The 17,896-nt window shown below is 40.3% G+C and overlaps 1 protein-coding gene across 10 annotated transcripts in view; it reads left to right on the plus strand.

The window, feature by feature from the left end:
• The window catches only part of KIAA1217 (KIAA1217 ortholog), a 469,454-nt gene that overhangs the window by 213,512 nt on the left and 238,046 nt on the right, over nt 1-17,896 (plus strand). For 9 of the 10 annotated variants that reach the window (XM_060782396.2, XM_060782395.2, XM_060782391.2 and 6 more), the window contains one exon: nt 13,686-13,969. In XM_060782396.2, the coding sequence (XP_060638379.2) occupies nt 13,686-13,969 (284 nt within the window). Of the gene's footprint in view, nt 1-4,358; nt 4,666-13,685; nt 13,970-17,896 lie in introns of those variants that run through there. The other variant, XM_060782397.2, reaches the window with a different exon arrangement.

Here is a 17,896-nt window from a genome sequence, read left to right on the forward strand (position 1 = left end):
TGTGTGTGTGTTCAAGAAGCATCAGCTTGTTGTTTCCTACATGATTTGCTTCAGTGATGCAACCACCACCTGGAGGTCTCTAACAACCATTGGGACATCCTTGTCTTGAAAATGAATTTAAATGATGGTTGCATTTCAAATATACCTGAGTGGTGTGCCCTAACCTGATTACTAGATAGGATCTCTTTGTTGGCAAAACATCAATTAAAATAAAACAATTCCCTCTCTGTCTAATGCTTAAGAATGTAAAAATTTCAAGGAAAGTATTTTGTTCTTATGTCCCTTCAAGTCAATTTATGGAAATTCTAAGGCAAAACTATCATGGACTTTTCTTGGCAAGATTTTGGTAGGTTCACCACAGAGTCCTTATAAGTCAGGAATGACTTGAAGACCAGAACAATGACAACTATAGCAATGTTGTCTTCCAATGATTTGCTGAATTTGGTTTTAAAGTTAAACAAGCAGGTGGCCAGCATTTAATCATGGCAGTTGTCACTTCCAGAAATGGAAGAAATTTCAGTTGTAGCATATTCCATAAGTTATGCATGTGCTCAGTGACAAAAAAAAAAAACCCCTTCAATTTCTGAATGTCTCGCTGTTTAGCTGCATTAGATGATCTTAGATTCTACTATTATGAATGTCAAAGAAAGACATATTTCAATCAATTTCCTCCATGTCAGGTGCATATACAACAGTGATTGTCAACCTGTGGGTCCCCAGATGTTTTGGCCTTCAACTCCCAGAAATCCTAACAGCTGGTAAACTGGCTGGGATTTCTTGGAGTTGTAGGTCAAAACACCTGTGGACCCACAGGTTGACAACCACTGATAAACAAGGTGAGGCTTCCAGTGAGTGAGTAATTAAACTAAGCAAGGGGTGGGGAACATATAGTTTATGAGATTTGGTGGCAAATTGTACCTTTATTTATTTATATCCTTTAATTTCTTGATTGAGGTGCAAAGTGGCAAATCTGGTTGCTAGAAAGATCTTTCAGACAAACACACCTCGCTTTCGTTAAGGCTCTTTGCTACTTTATCACCAAATCCTAATGATAAATAATAATAATAATAATAATAATAATAATAATAATAATAATAATAACTTTATTTATACCCTGCTACCATCTCCCCAAGGGACTCGGTGCGGTTTACATGAGGCCGAGCCCATAGAACAATAATAAAAGCAATAACAAAACATCAGTTAAAAAACAATCAAAATAAATCTCATGATATGGTGAGGGTGTAAATGAAGATGGCTGAAATCTGTTCTTTTGCTGGTTTAGAGCTATCATGACTTCCGAACGACTAGCTGTCAGCCTTGGGTTAGAAATGAAAAGCAGTTCATCAGCAAACGTCCCTGCGATGCCCAGGCAAATGTTCTTGTGATGTTTTGTTTCAATAGAGCTCTGTGGGTTGTATTCTGCCAGTGGAAATGCCGCTGTTCCTTGTTTCAGAAGCCACGCTGTGCAAAATATTCTCAGGCCATGGCCTAATGGGAGGATTCTGGCTCTTAGGATATCAAAAGGAACTTGATCCTTGATCAATATAAATACAGCAGTCAATTTCTCTAGTCTGTTGTGCACAACTCCTGTTGGGAAGGAGTACGTTAAAACAGCCCACAGTAAGTGATGGCACACATGTGTGTAGATGTGTATATTTGGAAAAGATTCCGTCTTAATACATTTCAAGTATGGCATCATTTTTATTAGGAACCATACTCTCTATAAGAGCATACAACTACACTGCCCTTTCTTCATTTTCCTAACGCCCTTCCACACAGCCCTATATCTCAGAATATTAAGGCAGAAAATACCACATTATCTGAGTGTAGACTCAAGATAACCCAGTTCAAAACACACATTGTGGGATTTTCTGCCTTGATATTCTGGGATATACGGCTGTGTGGAAAGGCCCTTGGTGAGCGGAATTAGTTGAGGGACAGTAGATATTTTACTGAGAAGGCAGCCACATGCTCTTCAGTAATTTACACAAATCTCAGCATCTCCAGATAGTTCCAAATGGGATTATTCAGTTAATGACTTCGTTTTGCAATTCAGTGTCACAATTCCCATTGATTTTAGCGACTTCTTAATGGATTCTACCTTCATTCTGCCATTCTGTGCACACCTACCAGAGAATCAGTTGCTTTGAACATAATAGGAATCTTCTTCTCTAGTAAATAGGCATAGAATTGTTTTGTCACTGGATTTTGTGTCTTCCTCCAACTAATGACCCAATAATCCTGCCAAGTCTGTAGCTGGAGCATTTTCATTTATTTATTTTTGTCTATTTTAGCTTCTAATTCTGCCTCACTAATTTCCTCCTGGCTCACTGCTTGGCATGCTTTGGTGTCTTCTTTTATAGTTTTCATGAAAGCTGCAATTATAAATCTTAATTTAATTGTATTTTGAATTTGCCAAATGTGATCCTTTGTGGGTCTTTTCTTCCTTAAGAATTCAAAAGCAAGGAAAAGTTTTTGAGCTCTTACTTCTTACATTACTTTTGAAGCAATGGGTGGAAGCACCTGTTTAAGGTTTTCTACATGCAGGCTTTTATTCCAGGCTTATGTAGTTTAATAGGCATTCTATTTTAATGGAGATCTAAATGGGCATAGTGCAGGAATTCTGTCTTATTTTAGTATATAAATATGAATTGCACCTCCATATCGTCACTTTCAAGCTACTGATCTGCATAGCTGCTGTATGTTAAAATGCTTCCTCCTACAGGATCCTAGGACTTGTAGTTTATTGAGATCCGTCAGAGATATATTTGAATCAAACAATTAGAATCTCACATAGACTCATACAATAAGCCAGGAGTGTCAAACTCATTTTCACCGAGGGTCACATGAGTCTTATGGTTGCTTTCAAAGGGCTGTTATTATTGTATAATACTGTATAAATGTAGCTACGATATGTTGTCCTGGTATTGAAAACCCTTAGGTGCTCTATAAATTACTACTGCTGCTACTACTACTAGTACTACTACTACTACTACTACTACTACATTCTGCACCAACACTATCTTAACTATTTGGAAGCTGAACTGGCTCCTCAGGAAACAGATCGGAGACTCTATAGTTGAATTGAACAAGAATGTATTAACTGACAAGAATTTAGACTTTCTCTCCTCATGAGTCTCACTACAAAGTCTTTATGAGGAGAGATAAAGTCTTTGAGAGATATAAATAGCCAAAATGAGGCTCTTAAATCTTTATTTCTTCTTATTGTCTCTTTCTTATATAGTGTTCAACTGTCTCTAAGATGATCTCAATATTTAACTCTGACTGGACTTGAATATAGCTCTAACTGGGCATGCTATTTGTAGACCTTTCGGCTTTCATCTCTCTTCACCTTCCAGTCAAGAAAAGGCTGACTCTTCTAAGAACCAGAAGTACCTTGCCTGAGGCTCCACCCCTAAGGGGGTTATTAGGGGCAGGGCAATGGAGGCTTCAAGTGCAAAGAGGCTGTCTAGACTGACTCCCCAGGAACTGTACAAAAAACATTAATCCCTTTAAAAAGAGTTTAACTAGGGGCAAACAGTGAGGGTCTTCATGGGGCACAACATACTACTACTGATGATGATGATGATGATGGGAAAGATGAACCTATATTGTCCTGGCGTTGAAAGCCAAATACATGGCGCTATATAAATAAATGAATTGTCATCAAATTGAAATATGAAACTATGGTGCTCTGGAATTGAAAGCTGATTACCAAGGTCAGTTCAAACCTCATGCATCCCATTATCCCCAAACCCACTTTGAGGAAGAGCAAAGTGGGAGTATATGGCTTTTTTCAAAATTCCCTTCCTAATTTGTGACAGAGTGGGGGCCGCTGTATTCCGGCTCGGCTAGAAGGGTAATGGACCAGACATGGGCACACTTTTTTAAAAGCACTGGTGAATGCTGAAAAAAATATCTTTTTCTGAATTTCCAAATGACTAATATAGGAGGTTAGCCCTAGGTGGAGAGCCAACATGATGTAGTGTCCTGAGCACCAAACTGTGACTCTGGAGACCTCGGAAGGATCTTCACTTGATCATGAAACCCACTGGGTGAGCTTGGGCAACTTCTAGTATTTCATATTTAAACGGCAGTTATTAGAGAAGATTAGTTTAACAGTGGGGCATGGGAACGTTATGTTTATTCAGAGAGGGCATGCAATTTTTAAAAAGGTTGAGAAACAATGCTCTAATGATGGGAAAGGACTAGATTAGAATCTGCCTCGCAGACAAATCCATCACCTGTTGGGGGCCTCAGAGATAGATAGACAGAAAGAGAGAAGGAGAAAGAGAGAGGGAGGGAGGGAGGGAGACTGGGGTGGGGGCTAAGGGGCTATTTCAGCCGCAGCCGAGGAGCCAACAGGCGCTTGCGAAAGCCCTGCCTGCCGCTCTGGTTGAAGCCCTGGCCTGTTTTCATGCAGGCTCCCTGCTCTTCTGGAATGCAGCTCACTTTTGAAAGGAACTTTGTGCTGTCAAGAGAAGGATAGATTTTCCTTTACAGTGGGAGGCCGTTTGGTCGCTTTCTGAGCTCGCAAAGTTTTCGACTTTTGAATCGAAAGCTTGTGCGGTGGTTTTGAAAAGTAGGCAGGGACAATGGAGGAAACTGAAAGCCAGAAATCTGAGCCTCTGCAGGCATGTCCCACAGACAGCAGACAGATGAAGGGTAAGTAACAGAATCAGTCCTAGATGGAGTTACATTCAGCCTGTCCCTCTCTGGAGCTTTTTATATCTTAGTGACAGATTATACGAGGCAAATACTTTATTTATAATGCTGGGGCTGACTCTGTGTGCGTGCTTTTGAAATGTGTCTTATAGCTCACTTTCTCTTGGGAAACACTTTGGCAGAAGAAGAGCACACGTTTGTGCTGTTGTTTGGTAACGAAAAGGTTTTTGTGAAACACAAATGCAATCTCTGGGAAGGGAAGGGTGTGATGCCCCAGAGGAAAGGAAGACACCCTTTTAATATTATATGCTCAAACAATGCGTGGAAGTAAGTTTCCTCCTGGTTTCCCCCCCCCCCCCCCCACACACAGTTCTGAATCCACCTTTTAAGCACAGAATTCCAAGTAAATAATTTAATTTTCAGTGTTATTTCATGTGAGACACATGTGTTGTTTTGGGAGGCAGCCAGACAGCTTTCATGTATGGTCCAATTTAGGGTACTTTGTCTTGTGCAAACTATTTTTTTCTAAGAACAAACATTGTATAACATTTGCCTAATTTAAATGTAATGTATGTATGTATAGGCTCTATCAAGGTCTGCTTTGGGGGATGCAGTTACAGTAGCATTTCAATTTTAAGGTCTCCCAGCTCTCCCATAAGCTGCATTGTGTCAACACAAGCAGGTTGCGCTAAAACTTTTAGATTTGTTGTTCTCTAAACAATAAATGTTAGGCTATAGAGTAGGGAGTTCTTTGAAGGTGTTAGGTATAGTTAATAAACAAGCAAAAATATTAAAATCGTGTTCTCTGATTTCAAATCCCCAACACATATGTATGGACTTTGAAAACCTGAGTTAACTTTAACAATTGTCTATGGTTGTGTGAATACATCCATATGCATTCTTATTAGTAGGTGGGTTCTCTGATTAATTACTAGTGCATATCTTGGATGTCTATGCATGCATAAAAGAAAATAATAATATAATAATAATAATAATAATTATTATTATTATTATTGTTATTATTATTATAGAGAATCCTATCCTGCCTTTCATCCAGTGGGCTGAAAGTAACATACATGGCTCTCCTCACCACTTTATTCTCTGAGGGTTAGATTAAAAAAAATGATTGACACAAAGTCTCCCAGTCATTTTCATGGCCCCATCAGGACTTTAACTGGAATCTCCTGATCCAAATCCAGTATATAGGTTCAACTAGAGTTGACCCAGTGAATCAATGGTATATATCTATGTATTGTCACCATTGATTCTTTTATGTCTATGGTATTTGATCCATAAGTCTCAGTCTAACCCAGGCATGGGCAAACTTTGGCCATCCAAGTGTTTTGGATTTCAACTCCTACAATTGCTAACAGCCTCCTGGCTGTTAGGAATTGTGGGAGTTGAAGTTCAAAACACCTGGAAAGCCAAAGTTTACCTATGGCTGGTCAACCCTATACCAGCTTTCGCATATTCTCGTGTTCAACTCACTTTCAGCAATTGGCCAGAAAGATCTTCAATGTCAAGCTGTTTGGTGGGACTTGTTTTACATAAGCCTTCATCTTTAGAAGGGAGGCAATGTAAAAGCTGGCATGCAAGATAACTCTGAGACCAGTAGTGTACCATTTCACCTGTTTCAAGTACTACTTTAAAGAAGTTTGTTTTCTGTGTGAGTTACCTTCTTCTGGCCACACTTTCTTCATACTGCTATTCTGGTTTGGCAAACATTGAGTGTTCATACCAAAGAGGAAGAGGCTTATCTGGGATTCTTTAGATTGCCAGTCCAAGGCCCACCATGGGCCTGAGTTACATCACTCTCAATACCTAATTCAGATGGATCTTTTTAATGCCTCCAGTCAGTGTGACATATTTGTTGTGGAATTATATGCTCTGTGCCAGGGATGGGGAACTTTAGTTCTGCTGAGAGTTAATCCGTCAGGGGCTGTGTGCCACCAGTGATTCTTCTCAGAGCCAGGGGAGAAAGAGGTATCATGTGCTTTTTCAGGCACCTCCTCCGTTCTTGCTTTCTCTGCCACACAACTGACCCAACCTTTGGCCAAAAGAGACACAGTCAAAACTGGTCATTTCCAGAGACCTTTTGAGACATGCACAAAATCAGTTTGAGGCCTGTGGATTGTCCCCAGTACCTTCCTGCCCAAGGGGTAGCCAATAGGATGTAGTAGTTTAGCGTTGAATTACAGCTCTGCAGACCAGGGTTTGGCCACTGAAACTTAGTGGATAACCTTGGATAAGTTACATACTCTACACTTCAGAAAACCCTGTAACAGGTTCGCCATAAACTGGAAACAACTGGAATACATACCACCACCACCAAGTCCTTCTTGGTCCTGAAAGTTACCCCTCAAAACCTCCCCAAAGAGGACTAAAAACTCAACCTGGAAGCAATATCATGCCACCTTTGGTTTCATTTTGGAGCAGGATTTCTGATATTCCATTAAAAAAATCTCATTTCCAACACCCTTTTGCAGTTGTATACCTTTTGTCATAAGCCATGGAGTCTAGTACTGGAATATTCAAGTGAGCAAGATGGAGCACATTAACATTGTTTCTACCAGCAGCTTTTATTTGTATTTGTGTCTATACAAGTATAGTGTGTGTTTATAAACACACACAGAGAGAAAACTATTGTTTCTAAGAGAATGATTTCTTCTTGCGTGAGATGGAAAGAATATCTATTTTTTTTAAAAAAATGAATAAAGATATCATATTATAAGCCTTGGAAAGACAGCTTCACAATATCTCTTCCATTTCATAGATATATAATAAACAAACATATACTTAAATACAAACATCCCTGAGCCTGGGAAAAAGCTAAACTTTGTGTAGTTGGAATGTCAAATAGGCTGTAGCATAATGCGGAGCGGCATTTCCAGCTGTGAAAACTCTATCTGAAATTGCTGTTTGTAAATAGTTTTGAAAGTTACTGCTCATCTATGGTGAGCTAAAAATCCTCTCTAGGCAAAGAGATAAGGAAAGCTTTTTCTATACTGGATGAGAGTTCAGTTAAAGCTCAGTGTGTCATGAGTCCTAGCTTTACAAATTGTGCCTCCAACCTTGGAGTGGGATGGGAAGCAAATGTTTGAGGTTTGCATTCAGTTCTGAGATACTTTTGACATCATTGATATGTGTAGATCTAGGAGAGGCAGATCTAGGCAGAGGTGGAGATACATTATGGGGCAGTTTAAGCATTGGCTTATGATTTTGAAGACCAAGGATTGAATCTTCTCTTTATCATGAAACCCACTAAGTGACCTTGGGAAAGTCATACACTCTTAGCCTAACGAAACCGACATCTAAATGATGTCACTGTTTGTGTGAGGAGCCCCCAGTGGTACAGTGGTTTAAACCCTTGTGCTGGCAGGACTGGAGACCGACAGGTCCCATGTTCAAATCCAGGGAGAGCACAGATGATCTCCCTCTATTAGCTTCAGCTCCCCATACGGGGACATGAGAGAAGCCTCCCATAAGGGTGGTAATACATCAAAACATCCGGGCATCCCCTGGGCAATGTCCTTGCAGATGGCCAATTCTCTCACACCAGAAGCAACTTGCAGTTTGTCAAGTAGTTCCTGACACACACACACAAAAACCCTGTTTGTGTGAACTTATTTATTATTCATTTATTTATTTACAGCATTTATATTCGGCCTTCTCACCCCGCAGGGAACTTAGGGCAGATCACAATGCACATATACATGGCAAAAATTCAATACAATAGACACACAACATATAAACAGAGACACAGAGGCTATTTAACCTTCCAGCTTTCATGAGGGTATGCTTTTTGAATTCCGGTCACCGGAGGAGCTGTTGCTTCACCATCCACTTGTGACACCAATGGAGTACTTCCTCATTCTTTTTGCACACTGCTGGAGAGTTTTATGGCATCGCAAATTAGTTCAATTAGCCTCCCTGCATAAGCGATACCTAAATTTCCTAATTGACAGGTGCAACTGTCTTTAGGTCTGGAGAGGTCGGCAGCAAGCTAAACAAATGGCCAGAAGCTCACTCCAATCCGGGCTGGCTTCAAACTCATGACCTCTCTGTCAGTAGTGATTTTAATGCAGCTGACTCCCAACCAGCTGCGCCACAACCTGGAACTTGCTGGATAGCTAACTGGTTGCAGTTCTCCTGGGATCACAGAGTTGGAAGGAACCCAGAGTCATCAAATTTGACCCACTGCTAGGATGGAAACATACAGTTTAAGCACCCTTGAAAAGTGTCCATCTAACTTCTGCAAAGAAACTTCATTTGTACACATTGACCATACACCTGTATGTACATCTATTGAAACAGATGTAAGTGAACTGTACATATGAAGACCTGCATTAGAGGTGCACTAATTAGAGGGCCCTCCAGATGTTTGAACTCCAGTTCCCAGAAGCTACAGTTTTACAGCCAATGGAAACAGATTGTGGGTCCAAAGCTTTTAGAGAGCCATCCCAATTGGAGGGGAAAAAAACACATCATGACTGCAGAAACCCTTCATGCTGTTTGATTAGGTGTTTCTGAGTTCTTATGCAGACAAAGCTGTAAAATTAGCTGTTAATGTGAACATTCAGCTCTGTGCTTTTGTGACACAGATAACTAGGGGGCCTCAAGGAAGTGCTCACAGTAGACATGTTGACATAATGCGCTGTTTGCTTTGTGGTGCTTAAATGAAGAGATGTGAATATAACCTAATACTTGAATGACTGCACTGTTGGCTACCCAATAGGCCAGTTCAATTGTCACCATAAGCTTAGCAAACAAAGGGGGAAAATGCCCTGCTTTTAGGATGCTCCGGATTAAAGTACCAAGCGTAAGCCTTTTCTTTGACAATTTACAGATCCTGTTCTCTCAGCGTGAAGCTTGGCTGCTTCTCAGAATATTACAATCAGACATAGTTGAATATGTACTTTATCTGTGGTATAATTTTCTCCTTGTATTTTCCGACAGGATTACTAAAAAAAAATTACTGAGATTGGATGTTTTTGTAATTATGTTTCACATGGAAAATATTTCTTTCTCCAGTGGTTCTCAGCATGTGTGGCAGCATATATATTCTAACCTCCTAACAGTATAACAATTTCATATAAAATAGTTGAGAATGCTGACTAGCTTTTAAAAGTCTAACAGACACAAATCACTGTTTCTCAGTGTTTTCTTTGAGACCATTGAGACCACATATGGATCCAAAGGTGCCATTTTCTTTATTGAAGGTTTTTTTTTTATTCAGGCATACTTATATATCAGAAAGCGGTTTTTAGCCTTTCCTTTCTTACCCTACAAATGCCTCATCTCATCTCAGCTGGAAGCTAAACTGGGTTGAGCCTCATTAATACTGAGAGGGCAGTTGTTGCTAAGTGTCTTCAAGTCATTTTTGACTTTTGACAACTCTAATGTGACCCTATCATGGGTCAGTTGGCAGAATTTGTTCAAAGTGGGCCTACCCTTGCCTTGAGGCTGAGTGTGACTTGTCCAAGGTCACCCACTGGGTTTCCATGGCCGATTGGGGATTCGTTGAACAGGAAACTATTCAAACCACTATGCCACCATGGCTTTCACTTGGAGGGCAGGCAACCAGAAATTTTTGGGTGATGGATTGACAGGTTCCCATAGCTTAAAAATAGAGAACAAGGTGGAAAGCTATTTGAACTGACAACAACAACAATAACAATAATAACTTTATTTTTGTGCCTTGCCTCCATCTCCCCAAAGGGAATTGAGGTGGTTTAGATATGACACAAGGCGCATTCCCTTCATATATGACACTACTTGTTCATCCACTATAAAGAGATCAAAAGTCCTTCTCACACAGAAGTGGGAACTGTACAGCCAATTGGTCTCCTGTGGCAACCTAAGGTCCCTAAACTTCTGGTTTCCACCCTATGTCTGCATAATCAAAAACAGTTAGCCCCCAAATAAAAAAACCCAGGTGGTGATATTTTCCTTTAGTGATGTAAAACTTGGCTCATTCAATCTTCTTATGGCCAAATCAATGTTTAAAAAGTTTTCTCTCTTCTGCATACTATTATGGAGTTTGGGACAGTGTATCAAATGAGATCGTAGTTGATCTCATCCTCAGATCACAAAGATGTGCCACTATATTTATGGGCTTATTTGAGTTGGGAAACAGAGCTTCACCCAGACATAATCCATCCTGCATATTTCCTTGTGCCATGTCCTAAAAGGGGACTTATGCTGGCATAACCCCATGCTATACCAACGTAAGTCATTAAGATGATTATTACAAGTGTCTACAACTGTATGCACATTAAGATGGGAATAGAACCCATATACACCACTCTGATGGCCGAAAGCGAGGAGGAGCTGAGGAGCCTTCTAATCAAGGTGAAAGAAGAAAGCGCAAAAGCCGGGTTGCAGCTAAACATCAAAAAAACCAAGATTATGGCAACAAGAATGATTGACAACTGGAAAATAGAGGGAGAAACCGTGGAGGCCGTGACAGACTTTGTATTTCTAGGTGCAAAGATTACTGCAGATGCAGACTGTGGCCAGGAAATCAGAAGACGCTTACTTCTTGGGAGGAGAGAAATGACCAATCTCGATAAAATAGTGAAGAGTAGAGACATCAGACTGGCAACAAAGATCCGCCTAGTCAAAGCCATGGTCTTCCCTGTAGTCACCTACGGATGTGAGAGCTGGACCTTAGGGAAGGCTGAGCGAAGGAAGATCGATGCTTTTGAGCTGTGGTGTTGGAGGAAAGTGCTGAGAGTGCCTTGGACTGCGAGAAGATCCAACCAGTCCATCCTCCAGGAAATAAAGCCCGACTGTTCACTGGAGGGAAAGATACTAGAGACAAAGTTGAAGTACTTTGGCCACATCATGAGGAGACAGGAGAGCCTAGAGAAGACAATTATGCTTGGGAAAGTGGAAGGCAAAAGGAAGAGGGGCCGACCAAGGGCAAGATGGATGGATGGCATCCTTGAAGTGACTGGACTGACCTTGAGGGAGCTGGGGGTGGTAACGGCCGACAGGGAGCTCTGGTGTGGGCTGGTCCATGAGGTCACGAAGAGTCGGAGACGACTGAACGAGTGAACAACAACAAGAACCCATATTCAGATAATTATGTAGATGGCAAAGTTGCGTGGTTGCAATTCTAGGCATATGTATATGGACACTGAAATCACTGAAATCAACTTCTGAAAAATCATACATGTCAAAACAGGATTATGGAATAAAGTGACAGCTGATTGCCCAGTTAGTTGGCTTAAATCTCATGGAGTTCAATTGGACTTGAGCATTGAACAACCAATATTTTTAATCCTTTACACATTTGCACAAAAGTCCCTGGTGGTGCAGTGGGTTAAACTGCTGAGCTGCTGAACTTGCTGACCGAAAAGTTGATGGCTCGAATCCGGGGAGCAAGGTGAGCTCCCACTGTTACACCCAGCTTCTGCCAACCTAGCAATTTGAAAATATGCAAGTGTGAGTAGATCAATAGGTACCACTTCTGTGTGAAGGTAACAGCTCTCCATTCAGTCATGCTGGCCACATGACCTTGGAGGTCTCTACGGACAACGTTGGCTCTTTGGCTTAGAAACAGAGGTGAGAACCACCCCCCCCCCCCCCAGAGTTGAACACAACTAGATTTGATGTCAGGGAAAACCTTTACCTTTACTTTTACCCAATTGAATGCAAAGAGACTTGTCTGCAGGTGAGTATGCAGAGAATCAGGCTTCACAAATACTTAATTTTTAAAATTAAGGTCATGTTGTGAATAGACTTGAGAAACATTTTAGTCATTATATTTCTCCTTTGGCTGTCCACTGACCAATTTTCTTTCCATGTGGATTAGATAACATGTCTTCAACCTGCATTTTTCTTGTTTGGCCCCTACGGGGTTTGTGTTACTCAGTTACCTGCAGATAAGTTACCTCCAACATCTATGCTTTGCCTGTATTCATTCCACAAAGCTATACATAATAGGGAAGTCTCAAAGTAGGATTTGAAGTTGTAAGAGTTGTCTGACTTTTCTTTCCCTGTTATTTTCCCCCTATTGCATAGACTTCCTTTTCTTTCATTTCTCAAAAAAATGGTTTATTGAAAAAGTGACACTATATTTTCCAGTCTGCTGTCTCGGAGAGGCATAAAATCCAAGCGAGATCCATGAAATTTAAAACCAAGTCTATAGTCTGAAAATGCGAGGAGGAGGGTAGCGAGGATAGAGGGATAGGAGGAAAAAAAGAAGTGCTTCTCTTGTTATTTTACAGAAGTTTCAGAACATGTTGAAAACACACTGAAAAAAGATTAGGGATTTCAACTCCATTTCATGAAAAGAATTTTATCAGCTGGGATCTCGAAGGAAAACTCATTACAGACCCATTAAAAAGTACTGGAGCTTTATGATGAAAAATCCTTTTTTTAAATGTCCTATAGTTTTTCAACCTTGAAGAAAAATGCAGTCTGCCACTCCTTTCCCTATTGCTATTTGAGAACAGAAGACAGCATAGCAAGGACATGGTTGACTTACTTGTCCATTTTGCTCACAGCAGTACATATGATATATAGTGGCTGAGCTCCTGAACTTGCTGATCGAAAGGTTGCAGGTTCAAATTTGGGGAGTGGCATGAGCTCCTGCTGTCAGCTCCCTCTTCTGCTAACCTAGCAGTTTGAAAACATGCAAAAAGTGAGTAGATCAATAGGTACCACTCTGGTGGGAAGGTAATAGCGTTCCATGCAGTCATGCTAGCCACATGACCTTGGAGGTGTCTATGGACAATGCCAGCTCTTCGCCTTAGAAATGGAGATGAGCACCAACCCCCAGAGTCGGACACGACTGGACTTAATGGCAGGGGAAACATTTACCTTTACCTATATATATATGCAAACTACAGTTTAACTAGCTGTTTTGCTTAAAATCAAGACTATACATCTCTCTTTAATCAGAGCAAAACTGCAGCCTTATCTGGTGTTTTCAAAAGTACAATTTTGTTATCCAGTAAGTATAACCGTATAGAGATTATATTTTAAATTATCTTACATTTTCTTGTTTGCAGACCACGGGAAAAGCAACCTGCGTGGAATTTCATTAGATGATGCAGACTGCCTATGGCCTAAGGAACTCATTGCTTCTGGAAACAGCCAGACATCTGTTTCAAAGGCTGGCCGCAACATTCCTCGGAGACACACGGTAGGAGGCCCTCGGAGCTCCAAAGAAATTTTAGGAATGCAGGCATCGGAAATGGACAAAAAGAGAGAGGCGTTTCTGGAACATCTAAAACAGAAATATCCGCATCATGCCACCGCCATAATGGGCCACCAGGAAAGACTAAGGGATCAGGTAAGGAAATGTTTGATAGATTTGAGGAGCAGACATGTATCGACATTGTTAGCATGGGTCTTGTGCTGAAACTTCTTGTACATATCTGTCATGGAAGACATAGAGAATACATTAATTTGGAAGCTAGAAAATCTTTCCATTCCACTCAGACTACTAAAAACAGTGCCACCTGGTGGGCAGACCTTATTACTGCATTATCCACACAGTATTTGTTCACATGGTTAAATATTTTACTATTGTTATTGCTGTTGTTGAAGGAAGATCTTTGCATTCAAGTTTTACTGATGGTGATGATACTAAAGTCAATTCTGGATATTTGATATCAAAACTTCTTATTAAAATGTTCAATAGTGAGTCAAAATCCCTCCCAATAATTTAATCAATTAAAGATTAGTTGCTTACATGCAACCTACTGTTTATATGAATCTGTTACTGGGCAGGGCTTGGCAAACATTTTAGTAGTAGAAGTTTCAAAGAGTGATTGTGATTTGATCTAAAACAGAAATTTTTGATCAGATTGAATACTTATAATTGTATTTTCCCTCCCATCTTTTTAGCAGAGTACAGTAAAAACATCTCCATAGTTGACTCTATCAGCGTTTTGAGTTCGGAAAATATCACTTATGAAAAGTGGTACAGAGGGACAAAAAAGTGGACAACATAGTTGGAGAGCTATTTTCCAGCTAATGCAATTTAAATTGTAAACATAGAAAATGAAAATCCAGGTGCACTTGTGCTGATTAAAATGGTCACAGTGGAAATGATTATATCCATGTATTTCAAAATATCTTTTTAAAACCATTTATTAAGTTTATTATTTGGCATGTTTATATCTGGACCTTCTGTCCACTGACCTTGTGACAGTCTTCAAAATAAAAATAAAAATGAACAAAGTGCAGAATGGGAAGGAAATGTGGTACAAGATCAAAGATCAGACATTAAATATATTTATTTGCTACATTTATAACCCAGCTTTTTCTCTTTCCCATTTTCACCTCAAAACAATCATTTGAGGTCAGACTGAGTATGGGCTAGAATCTAGATCTCCCAAGCCCTTCTGTAACACTTCAACTAATGCACCATACTCTGAGTGCATTGGTGGAAAGCGTGCCGATACATTTAAGTTGATAAGGCCTGATAAAATACAGGATGCCATCTGGAGGTGAATTCCATATTTAAATTCTATCACTAATCCAGAATTTGCAGCCACTGGAGAGATGTGCTGTGTGCACCAAGCAAGTTGTGACATCAGGGATCCGTTTATAAGACACAGTTTTAATGTTATTATTCTACTTTAATTGCCATTGCGCTATCCTGTGAAATCCTGGAATTTGTAGTTTAGTTCTCTGGCTAAGAGTTCTATTTTCAGAGGGTCTATTACAGCCATGGGCACACTTCAGCCCTCCAGGGATTTTGGACTTTAACTCTCACAATTCCTAACAGCAGGCTGTTGGGAATTGTGGGAGTTGAAGTCCAAAACACCTGGAGGATTGAAGTGTACCCATGCCTGGTCTACAAACTGCGTGTTATTTGAGAACACAGAAATGCTGGACCATTCTAACAACCACCATGTCAGACTACACAAAGAAAGAAGCCATTGAAATCCACAAGCTTGTGGACACTTTCAACAGAAAGGAGAAAACCATGACAATAAACAAAATCTGGCTACCAGTATTAAAAAAAAAACCCTAAAATAAGGATAGTAAATAAAGAACAACACTCAGAAAACAGGGGAATTCCAGACAGGAAAAAATCAGGGCCAGCTAACACCTCTCAACAAAGGATTCCCCCAGGCAGGAAGCAACTAGGCTTTGTGGTTGCAAGGCTATTCGGTGCTGGCCAATTGCAACATTCACGCTTGCTTCAAAGAGACAAGAGTTCTTTCACCCACCCTGGACATTCCACAGATATATAAACTCCACTTGCCTAGTTTCCAACAGACCTCACAACCTTTGAGGATGCCTGCCATAGATGTGGGCAAAATGTCAGGAGAGAATCCTTCTGGAACATGGCCATATAACCCAGAAAATTCACAGCAACCCAATGATTCTGGTCATGAAAGCCTTCAACAACACATCTCTCCTTAGCCAAGCCATGTCAATGGTCATTTGGGCAACCCTAGTTACTGAACCAAAATAGCTGCCCTTGTCCCCACTGTACTCTGCCTATTTGGCAGTGATGGTGGATAATACAAGAATCCACATGAATCTTGAGATGTTTCAGAATGTCACGCATGCCATAGAAAAGGTTGTACTCCTGTTGACAGACAGCCTAACCTTGAGGTGAACATGATTTTGACACATGAGAAAGGTTCAGGTGTTGGGACATTTATTACCTTTATATTATGTTTTTACAGCCATTTGATATGATGTTTACTGCCACATCTCTCTTTAATAGACTCATAGGATCTGTAGTGTAGTAAGATACAGTAATTTAGATTCCTAGTCAGAAAACTTGCCAAACTACAAATCCTACAATAACAAAGGAAATTAAAGTGGTCCCAAAGTTCTATGAAAGTGGTAGATGGGAGAAAAGCTATTCTGAGAACAGTTTCTTGTATTATGGTTCCATTTTGTGTGTGTGTGTGTCAGGAGCAACTTGAGAAACTGTAAGTCACTTCTTGTGTGAGAGAATTGGTCGTCTGCAAGGACGTTGCTCAGGGGATGTCCAGATGTTTTGATGTTTTACCATCCTTGTGGGAGGCTTCTCTCATGTCCCTGCATGGGGAGCTGGAGCAGACAGAGGGAACTCATCTGCGCTCTCCCTGGATTCGAACCTCCGACCTGTCTCAGTCATCAGTCCTGCCAGCACAAGGGTTTAACCCACTGCGCCACCGGGGGCTCCCATTGCAAATACTAATGTGATGCTATTCATGCAAGCATTGAGTAAGAATGATGTCATGTGTAATATAAGATAAAAATTTAGTGTGTGCACATCTGGAAAAATTGAGATCTGCAAATTGAAAACAAGATTTCCAAGGCATGTTATCAAGTTACACTTACCTGTTTCCTTTGGTGTTTTGCATTTGCTGGAAAAAATATGGTTGCCATGCTTGTGTCCAGTAGTTACGCTGTTCTCAAAATCTCCTTTTCATGCACACTGCTGTAAATTCCTACCTCCTACTAAAGACTTTAATTGAGGAAAGTTACATTTTGGACTGCAAGTCTAAAGATCCTCCAGGCGGCAGAGCCACTAATCCAGTGCAGTAACTTTTTGAATTTCTGCTAATGGCCTCTTAAACATCAAGGTCTCTACACACTTCCTTTGGTGCTTTATTGATTGTGCTTGTTATCTTTGCAATGAACATTAGTTTCTGTGTGGAGAATGCAGGGTGGAAGGTGAAGATAATGCACAAATTGCTTTTCTTTAAAAGAGACTCTTGTGCGATTAGATCTTTCCTGAGTCATGTAAATATTTGGTTCCAATGGTGAAGATACTTACAAGCCAAGTTTGAACAGACTACTGCAGGGACGAACACCCTATACATTTAGCAACTTGATCCTTCTGCAGCCAATAAACTACAGAAAGAATGCAGTAACTGTATTAGCTCTTTGTTTAGAAAATGTGTCATGCTTGCTAATTTATTAAGACCACAATCTTAATAAATGAGCTTGCTTTCCCAGGAGTCAGTCTTACTGATCCTTATTGTGTATGAGCCTTCATGTATGGAGTTAAAAAAAATAAAACCCCAACTGTCTACATTTTGTTCATAATCAGGCCTAAACTCTGTGTATAATGAGCCTGCAAACATTAAAGCAATGTAATTCCTCAAAGGGTTAGGTTGTGTTCATGGCATGTTTGTTTTGCATCATTCCTCCTCATGATCAAAGTAGAGATGTATTTACAGACAGTTTAAAAAATAGTTGTTCTGTGTGAGATTAATTTTTTTCATGGCAACTTGTCATATAATTAGTCAAATCTGATTCT

The sequence above is a fragment of the Anolis sagrei genome, chromosome 6 (assembly GCF_037176765.1).
Source record: "Anolis sagrei isolate rAnoSag1 chromosome 6, rAnoSag1.mat, whole genome shotgun sequence".
In the NCBI taxonomy this organism is placed as follows: Eukaryota; Metazoa; Chordata; class Lepidosauria; order Squamata; family Dactyloidae; genus Anolis; species Anolis sagrei.